The following is a 9,832-nucleotide window of genomic DNA, read 5'->3' as shown; positions in this document are numbered from 1 at the left end:
GGGAATCGTGAAGACGAAGGCCAGGACCAAACAAACATATTGGTGGCCGGGGATGGACATGCAAATAGAAAGGCACGTGAGAGACTGCGCGCAGTGCCAAGGAGCGGACAAAATACTAAAGCCGATGAGGCCGGCACTAGGGAAATTCGCGATTCCCAGCAACCCGTGGGAAGAGGTGGCAGTGGACATCTTAGGACCAATACTGGATGATCAAGGGATACCGAAGTACCTATGCGTATTGGTGGACAAGTACTCGAAGTGGCCAGAGGTACACACCCAAGAGGTCATGGACACAGACACAATCTTGCGCTTCCTCAAGGAGGTGTTCCTCAGGGAAGGAATCCCCAGAACGATAATCAGTGACAATGGACCCCAATTCACCTCGGACAAATGGTCCAAATTTGCTGAAAAGAACGGCATAATACTCAGGCACACGTCGATTTATCATCCGGCCAGCAACGGACAAGTGGAGAGGTTCAATAGGGTACTCATGGGCTCTATACAGGCCGCCATCAAGAGGGGCAAAGACTGGGAAAAGGAAGTACAAAGCACCATCTGGGCATACCGCATCACCCCCACTGGCACAGGGTACAGCCCCTTCCAAATCCTACGAGGAAGGCAACCATTCACCAGAGACAATGTTGCTTGGCAAGAGAAGACAATCACCAGTAAGTGGTCTCCAGCGGTTGTACAACACAATCTGGAACAGGCACAACGCATTTACACGGAACACTACAACCGCAACCGGAAGGTGAAGGAGGCAAAGTTGGAAAAAGGGGAGTGGGTCAGAGTGAAGCTGGCAACCCTAAAGCGAAAAGGAGAAAGCAAGTACTCCCCACCCCTAAGAGTGGAAGAAGTGTACGAGCGAGCAGCGTTGCTCAGTAACGGAAACGTGCGGTCCCATGACCGCATGGCTAAGTGCAACAAAATCTTACAATGGCCCCGGGAGGACGTGGAAGGGGTGACACCATCAGAAGGCACGACAAGGGAAGCAGGAGCTCCTAAGGTAGAAGGTGGAGAGAACAAGAGAGAAGAACAAGGCGGAGAGAGAGACATACAGGATGGATGGGCCCCAGAGGAAAGAGCCCGGGAAGACGAGGAGGAAGGAGAAAGAGAGGGCCAGGGCACTCCGGAAGGTAGAAGAGGGAGCTTGGTCGCAGAAGGAGGTCAAGATGGACATGCCATCCCGGTAAGACACACCCGGGTTGGGCGTGCTGTGGTGAGACCAGCCAAGTTCAGAGACTATGAAATGGACTGACCACCAGAGTAGGCTTAGAGTGTTGTGTGGTATAAAAGGGGGAGATATGTAGTGTCGCGGTCTAGTTGACGCGCACTACGTCAGGGGATAGGAACGCGCGTAGCGGCCAGATCGGACGCTACTGCGCATGCGCGTCAGTCAGCGCGGCGCGAGAGCAGCGAACGGAGTGTCTAGCCCGGCGCTCTCTCGGGAATGTGTATAATTAGATGAATAAAGGTTTCCACAACCTCACCACCTGTCTCCAGTGTGTCCTTGGGTAGCACCTGCACTCCTACTGTGAGAAGCAACTTTACACTTTCTACTAGCTAATCAGTAAGTGCTATCTCGTTGGGTAGATGTGTAGTGCTTTTTCCTACACTACAGCTGCGTAAAGGGAAAGAAGAGTTATCTCCAGTGACCATGTGTCTGTAACTTTTTCACCACGTCGAATGGGGCCGAGGTCCCTTGATTGAGCTGTCCATCATAGTGGGGAAATGCCGGGAAGACATTGCAAACCGATAGTGTGTGTGGGACGTTTCTTTCCGAACGGACGGGGATTCAATGCGAGTTCACATGCCTCTTGTTTATGAGAGTCAGAGGCCGATCATAGCAGCAGATGAGGCGAAAGCAGCCTCCTGGTTACAGGAACTGCTTAGTTTATAATCTTTCATTGCTTCCTGGTGAGGTTCGTACTGTGAATTTGCATTTACAACTTGGATGTTTACTGGATGCATTTGGTTATCGTTTGAGGAGGTTGGTTCCTGACATCTGCGGGCATGAGGCTGGGTGGGGGGTAATATTTGCAGATTTGTTTATCAGACTATATTTCTCAGTATGTTCACTGTTATTTTGAAATGTATCTCACCACTGAGACCATACTGTTTTTCAGAAACACTGTTTGAATGACAATCTTACGTAAGTTACCCGACCAATCTAGCCTGTCCTTGATCACCTGGAACGTTAGGGGCCTAGACAACACCAGAAAAGGGAAACACGTACTCCATTACCAACAAAGACATCATGTAGATGTGGCATTTTTACAGGAAACCCACCTTCCTAAATCCAGCCATATCCATTTTACAGCTAGCTGGGGCCCACATTGCTATTTTTCAAATTACAGTTCATTCACCAGGGGCACAGTGATACTGATTCACAAGCGACTCCCCCTTCAATAATACAAAGCTCACTGCGATGGAGAAGGCCACTACACCATAGTGATAGGAAAGCTGATGGGCGATAACGTTACATTGGTATGCCTGTATGCCCCTAACATAGACAGTCCTGAATAGTTTCACAAGCCACACTCTTTGGTTCTTCCTCTGGGCGCCAATTTAATATTTATGGGCGGGGATTATAATCTAATGCTTAACCCCACATTAGACTGCTCCTCCGCCGCCTCAGACACTAAACCACGCTCACGACGTGCTCTGGTAGAAATATGTGACTCACTGAATCTGTCTGACATCGGGAGATGACGCAATCCGACAGCTATCACTTACACGCATTACTCGGCCCAAATCGATACATGGACCAGGTTGGACTACTGGCTTAGCTCTACGTGCTTGAACACATGGTACAAGACCACCACAAGCTTCATAGGACATACTCAGATCACTCTCCAATAGTGTTAAAGGTTAGCATCCCAGGCCAGAAGGGCATGAACGACAATGGAGATTCCCAGGTAGGGCCCTGAACAACTACATGTTTCACACGAAGATCAAAGAGGCAATAGAAGAATATTTTGAATTAAACTCTGGATCAGTAGATACCTGGCCAGTACTTTGGAAGCCTTTAGGGCCTACATCAGGGGAGTGGAGTTAGCATCGCCAAACATGTTGGTGTGTTGAAAGATCTCATGGTGACGTTGGCCCGCCTTGAGCAGCAACTGGATACTTTAGACCACGAGCAACTTTACTGCCCAAAACCGGATGGTGTTGGGCAACATCTATTGTTGCTTACTGAATTCAGAGACGCTGCCGAGAGGGAAACTAATTTCCTGAGTAAATACACAGCGGCCCGACGTTATGGCAAGGGTGAACAGCCACGACGCACCTTGGCGCGACTGTTGAGACCCCCTTATGGAAAATCTTATATCACAGAACTCAGATACTCTTCAGGACAACTCCTCACCAACGCTACTGAAATCCATGATGAATTTTTAGGATACTACGACACACTTTACACATCCAAAGTCTTGCATAACCCCACCGAACAGGATGATTACCTGGCCAAAATAGCCTTGGTATACCTAGAAAAATTAATGCAAGACTTTCTGGCGGAACCCTTCTCATCAGATGAGATTCTCAGCGCAATTGAGGTGCTGAATGGCTCCACCTCACCAGGCCTCAATGGCTTCACTGGTGACTTTTACAAATCCTATAAGGAACTGCTGGCTCCCCGATTGCTTGACGTTTACAACGAGGCACTATAACGAAATGAGTTACATCCATTCCTTCAAAAAGTAGTGAATGTATTACTTCCCAAACCTGGGAAGGACCCATTGCTCTGCTGATCATACAGACTGCTTTCCCTGTTAAATTTAGATAATAAAATCCTAGCAAAGATGATTGCGTTGCCACTCTCTTTGCTACTTGACAGAATAATCTCCCCTGTCCAGTCAGGGTCTGTGACCCATAAGTCCACCTCCTCAAATTTAAGAACCCTGTTTGCGGTGTTGCACAGAATTAATCCGGATAATCCAGCTGCCGCAATCCTTCTTGACACAGAGAAGGCCTTTGACTCCCTGGGGTGGCCCTTTTTTCTATCTGTTATGCGCAGGATGGGAATGCCCAAGGGATTCATTGACATTACTGCACTCCTATATAGCGGACCAACTGCCAGGATATGCCTGAATAGCACTGTGTCTCACTCCTTCGCTCTTTCACGGGGCACCAGGCAGGGCTGCCCTCTATTTCCGCTTTTATTTATACTAGCAATGGACCCCCTCGTCTGGCATTTTCAGGAGTGGCACCTGCAGAGAGGGCTCAAGTTTCATACGGGTCCGCTTCTAGTTTCTTTAGACACAGAATACGTCATTCTGTATGTCTGGGAACCACAGGTAAACCTCAAATCCCTGATAAGGGAAATTATCCGGTTTGGTCGACTTTCGGGATTGGAGATCAATTGGCACAAATCAGTAACATTTCCCCTTACTACAAGCACTAAACAATGGAACTGCGCGTTTCCCCTAGAGTGGTGTGAGAACTCAACGAAATACCTAGGAATACACATCCGCTTAGATGCTGCCCAAATAATTCGACTAAATTATGGCCAGGCTGTACACAAATTCGAGATGCAGGTGGAAAAATGGCTACGTCTCCACCTCTCGATTGCAGGCCGCGTCGCTTTGATAAAAATGATTATTCACCCCAAGTTTCTGTATTTGTTTAATAATATCCCAATACCTCTTCCGAACCGCTTCTTTTCGACACTCCGCACTCATCTCAATAGACTTACCTGGGAAGGTAATATGCCAAGGGTCCATTGAGAGGTTATGACTTTACATTATGGTAAAGGCGAATTTGGCGTGCCTAATCTTCAGTTATATTATTTAGTCACACAGTGCAGCTACGCGCACTCCGGGTTCCACCAAGATGCCAGAATCCCATACCTACAATCAGAGGCAGACTTATTCCGTTCTGACAAACTGTCTTGGCCACTAGTTGGGCATGGAAAAAACTGTTTAGAATGATGAGGGCCCCTATATGATACTCTCCTGGTCTCCTGATTATTAATAATCACTGGATCCCAATCACCGGTGAAAAAATAGTGCAAAAAACGCTCTCCAAATATGACATAGGTAAACTGCGAGATGTGTTTAGGGGAGGGAGGTTTTCCCTATCTCAGAGGGGGAGAAATGTAATGAGACTACGTTCATGGATAGATTCATTCTTAATAGGGTATATTCGTCACTGAGGCCGCTACTAACTGTATTCCCGCTGGAACCTCAACCATTTGTACCACTCACCACGGCTATTGAGTGCACCGGGCGGGGGGGGGGTGGGGGGGGGAACATCTCACTTCCAAACTGTATAGAACATGTACAGACACTATCCCAGTGGAGAATGTCAAACTTCAGGAGGGCTGGGAGTCTGTCCTGGACACCCGATCCTAGACAACCAATGAACAGCTTGCTGTATGCAGACAAAAGAAATCTCTCTGAACAATCGTCATAAATTGATACACTTCTAATTTCTACCGACACTCTATATTACCCCAGAGTAGAACTCATAAGATAGACCCGGGACAGACACCACTTTTGTTTGAAATGCAGAGCTCCCCATGCAGATTTTGCGCACCTCACTTGGAATTGTGGTAAAATTAAAACACACTGGGCAGAAATCTTTCGAACTTTAGGAGAAATGGTAGAGATGGACATTACACCCACTCCCGAGGTTGCACTGATGGGTTATGTGGTTTTCTTAGAAAGCGGGATTTGGAAATATATTGCCATAGGGTTATTGTTGGCCAAGAGAGAAATTGCAATTAAATGGGGGGAAAACCTGCACCAACTTTAAAGAGTTGGTTAAACAGCCTAACATATTGTAACACTAATAGCAATCTGTATATCGACACAGTGCCTAGGTCGTCCTGTCTAAAAGGGGCCCCCTAAAAGGTTATGTAGCAGCCTCACGCTCACTAGCTACTTCACAACAGGAACATGGGATTGCCGGTAGATACAACAATAAATGTAAACACCTGAGACAATGGGATGCTCTGCATGAACCAATGCAATCTGTAGGGTATGCTCAGTTGGGCGGGTTGGAAGGTCAGAGACAAACTAACCTTTTTATTCCAATCTGTAATCATTGTCAAATCTGTAAAATACTGGTGATTTACTTTCCTTATATTTGCTTTCCAAACAGTGTTGTGTATTACGCAATGTGTATTAACATATTCAATGTTATACTTGTGAAACTGGTAAATAAAGTTTAAAAATAAAACAATCAGTCTCAGTGATGACTAAAAAGATCCGATGGTCGTGTTGCTAATGAACAGGCAAATCACACATCCTGTAGCCTGACAATCAAAAATGCCATTTAACTGCACACATTTAGGTGTATATAGAGGGGAATCCTTGATAGAGAATTAGGGCCATATTTGTCAAGTAATTCTGTCGCACTTGCACGATGTGACGGGATGCAAGGGAGGCAACTACTATGTCTAATTTATGAGTGGTTGATACATCTGGAGTAACGCAATGCAGCGCAAATTTCTCTGTTTCAATACTTTGCCCCAGGGAGGCATTCCATGGGTGGTGCATGAATGTCCACACGCAGTACCCATGGACATTAACCAGGTGTGGCCCAGCAGGTATTAGCTAGCTGATTTTGATGCATTCCCAGATTCAGCAAAAGTGGTAGACGTGGTAATGCACCAAAACTGCTATGCTTTCCCAGGCGAGGAGTAACATAGAGAAATATATGTATTTCTTCTTGTTACTTCCTCTCTTTCCTCATTCTGCAGCACATATAGAAAGAGAAAATGCCCCAAGGGATTGTGTTGGTGTAGGAAGGTGTCCCTGCTTAAAACACAGGGTGCTTGCATCAGCCGTAGGCAGCACATTGTGCACCAGCACTAAGAAAAGACAGGAATGCATCATATGATATTAAAACGGTGTATTCCTGCTCTTTGCATATCAGGGAGTGCAGAACAGCAAGGTGTCATTCTGTGCTGCACTACTATTTGATAAATATGCTCCTTAGATTAGCTGTTTCCCTGGCCTGTCTGACCAAAATGGCGCAGTCCTCTCTAGGATGTACATGTAGTCTTTTTCTATTTTGTAGTTGGAAACATTGAGTACATTATTAGAGTTTGCATTGTACGGTGTTCTCAGGGTCATGTTAATGGGCAAGTCATGCAGTGCAGGGCAGCACGGCACCTTGCTGCTATGCATTGCTTGACAAGGAAAGGGCATTAATGCCTCGGTTCAGTAAATACTGCCCCTTCCTGTCCTTTACCATGCAAAATGCAGCACACATAGAAATAGGAAAAAACGAAGAGAAATAAATATATCTCTCCTTGTTGAACCTCACCGGGGAGTCATAGGTTTTTGTTTCACTCCCAGGTCTACGACTTCACATAATACTGGGGATATGTCAAATCCATCGATGTTGCACTTGAACACCATTCCAACACCCATGGCCTCCCTGTTGCAGAGTAATGCAACACAGCAATTTGTTCTGCTTTGCATTATTCGAGTTTCATATATCTAAATTTTAATTTCTGTTGCTCCTGCACCATGTTGTGTGCTGCAGAGGGACTATGACTGGAGGTGTATGTTGGAGAAACAGAATCACCAATATGATTCCTTTTATTATGAAATAGAGTGAATGATTTTGTGGGGAAGTAACCTTAAATTAAACTTGATGATGATGATGAATGACCAGTGTCAATCCAGTGGTGTTGAAAGGTTCTGTAACTCGATAAAAGAACGTAAATAAATGTGGTCCCTTTTATTACCAAAGCATGGATGCTTACAGACCGCTACACAATGGAAAACATAGCTGCAATTACCCATGCCTTATGAAACAAAACTGCACACTGCCATCACCCAGTGCAAACATTAGTTTAGCCCTATTTGTGACATGAGACCCAAACAGTAACATGTAGTAAAACTTAACATGACATATGTGACATGTGAAAATCTTCATGCCAAGTGGCCTAGTTTTTGTTATACAAAAGAACTATTATCTGAAAACCTCTCCCTCATAAAATACTTCATATACTTCACTGTTAGTTACTTTGATGAAAAAGTTGTGAATGAAGAGGCACAGTCAATTCAAGTTATAGAACTGGAGATTTTACTCTGTTTTGTTTTTGCAGATTTCGTCCTCGATTACATGCATGCCTCAGCTGTTTAAGTAGGCATCTCTTAAATTCCATTTATATTCAATAAAATGATGCCACCAGTGCTATTGCTGTCCTGTGACAGAACATATGTATATATGATTTCCAGCCTAGGTATGTATTTTGTCTCATAATATTTGCTTACCATTTACCCTCTTTTCCCGTCCTATGAATATTATTATTTGAAGAAAATAAATAGAATTTCAGCTTAATTACTTTATACTTCTCATGACATATATTCTAGACATCACTTTTCCAAGGGATTCCTTGACATCTTTGTTCCTTAGGCTATAGATCAATGGATTCAACATTGGGATCACCACTGTGTAGAACAGTGAAGCAAGTCTGTCCTGGTCCAGAGAGTACCTGGATTTCGGCCTGAGGTAGGTAAAGAGGACAGGAACATAGAGTATTGTGATGCTGGCCAAGTGTGAGGCACATGTGGAAAAGGCTCTCAGCCTCCCTTTTGAGGAGCTAATACCAATTATGGTGTGCATAATATAAGCATAGGAAATGAGGACAAAGATCAGGGATCCCACTTGCACACTGCCACCAACTGCAAATGTAACCAACTCATTGATCAACGTGTCAGAGCATGAGAGTTTCAGCAATGGAGGGAGGTCACAGTAAAAATGAGAGATCCGGTTTGGTCCACAGAAGGACAGCCTGAATGTGAAACTGGTGTGTATCAGGGAGGTGAGGAAGCAAAATGTGTATGTTGCAGCAACAAAAACAATACAGAATCTCTTGGTCATTACAAGAAGATAGTGCAAGGGATTGCAGATTGCATTGTACCGATCGTAGGCCATGACGGACAGGAGAAGTCCATCTGAACTTGCAAGTGCTACATAGAAGAACAACTGGGCTGCACATCCATGAAAAGTAATGGCTTTTGTTGTTGATAGGAAGTTACCCAGCATACACGGTGTGATTGTTGAGGAGTAGCACAGATCTACAAAAGACAAGTTGGAAAGGAAAAAGTACATTGGAGTGTGGAGTTGCTGAGCCATGCAGATCAAAATTATTATGCCAATGTTTCCAAGACAGGTGAAGATATAGACCAAAAGAAACAGCACAAAGAGTTGAGTCTGTAGAACTGGATCATCTGTGAATCCTAAGAGGATGAACTGTGTCACAAAGGTCCAATTTCCGGCTTTCATTTGCCTCTTAATTGTTGGTTAGCTGGAAGAGTATTTGGGCAGAAAGCAGAATGGGGTGTTAGTGATGATTTTTGCATTTTCATTTAATTATTAAACTACTTTTGTGATAAATGTTCAAACAAAAATCAAACAACACATTTTTCTTTAGCATTGGATGTGTCATGGATTGCCACATCATTGACCTGATTATTAGACCAAGATTAAGTAGATCACTTGGCTTATGGATTAACCAGAAAAATGCACAGAATTTCAAATTCAAACTGGTGTTTTGGCATACACATTCAAAGCACAAATTCCAAATGAATTAAATGACCAGTGGATTTACTTCTGTCCATCTGGGGGTGAAGGGCATTTAGGGGCTATTTATAATTTGGCACAGGGGAGGTTTGGCAATCAAGGCAATGGAGTAATTTACTCCATTGCCTTCCATATAGATCAAGTCCATATAGATCAAGTCCCGTGTGTACAGCATGTGTCGGAAGGCAATTGTAGATACATCAACATTCAGTTCAATTAAATATACTAAGAGCATTGTTCAATCCAAGTATGCAAAGCAGTACACCCAGGTGGACTCGATTGAGCTGCT

The 9,832-nt window shown here is 44.5% G+C and overlaps 1 protein-coding gene across 1 annotated transcript; it reads right to left on the bottom strand.

The window, feature by feature from the left end:
• Positions 1-8,153: 8,153 nt before the first annotated feature.
• Positions 8,154-9,246, bottom strand: LOC146853861 (olfactory receptor 5AR1-like). Its single transcript, XM_085650420.1, has one exon. It carries the CDS (start codon positions 9,244-9,246, stop codon positions 8,299-8,301), a length of 948 nt encoding a protein of 315 aa, XP_085506546.1. The 3' UTR covers positions 8,154-8,298.
• Positions 9,247-9,832: the final 586 nt, after the last annotated feature.

The sequence above is a fragment of the Triturus cristatus genome, chromosome 4_1 (genome assembly GCF_964204655.1).
Source record: "Triturus cristatus chromosome 4_1, aTriCri1.1, whole genome shotgun sequence".
In the NCBI taxonomy this organism is placed as follows: Eukaryota; Metazoa; Chordata; class Amphibia; order Caudata; family Salamandridae; genus Triturus; species Triturus cristatus.
The sequence above is the reverse complement of the archived record's forward strand: the minus strand, read 5'-3'. Positions and strand labels throughout refer to the sequence as shown.

What these genes read in the sequence shown, in the direction of transcription:
- LOC146853861 (XM_085650420.1), bottom strand. Translation starts at nt 9,246, where the DNA reads ATGAAAGCCGGAAATTGGACCTTTGTGACACAGTTCATCCTCTTAGGA.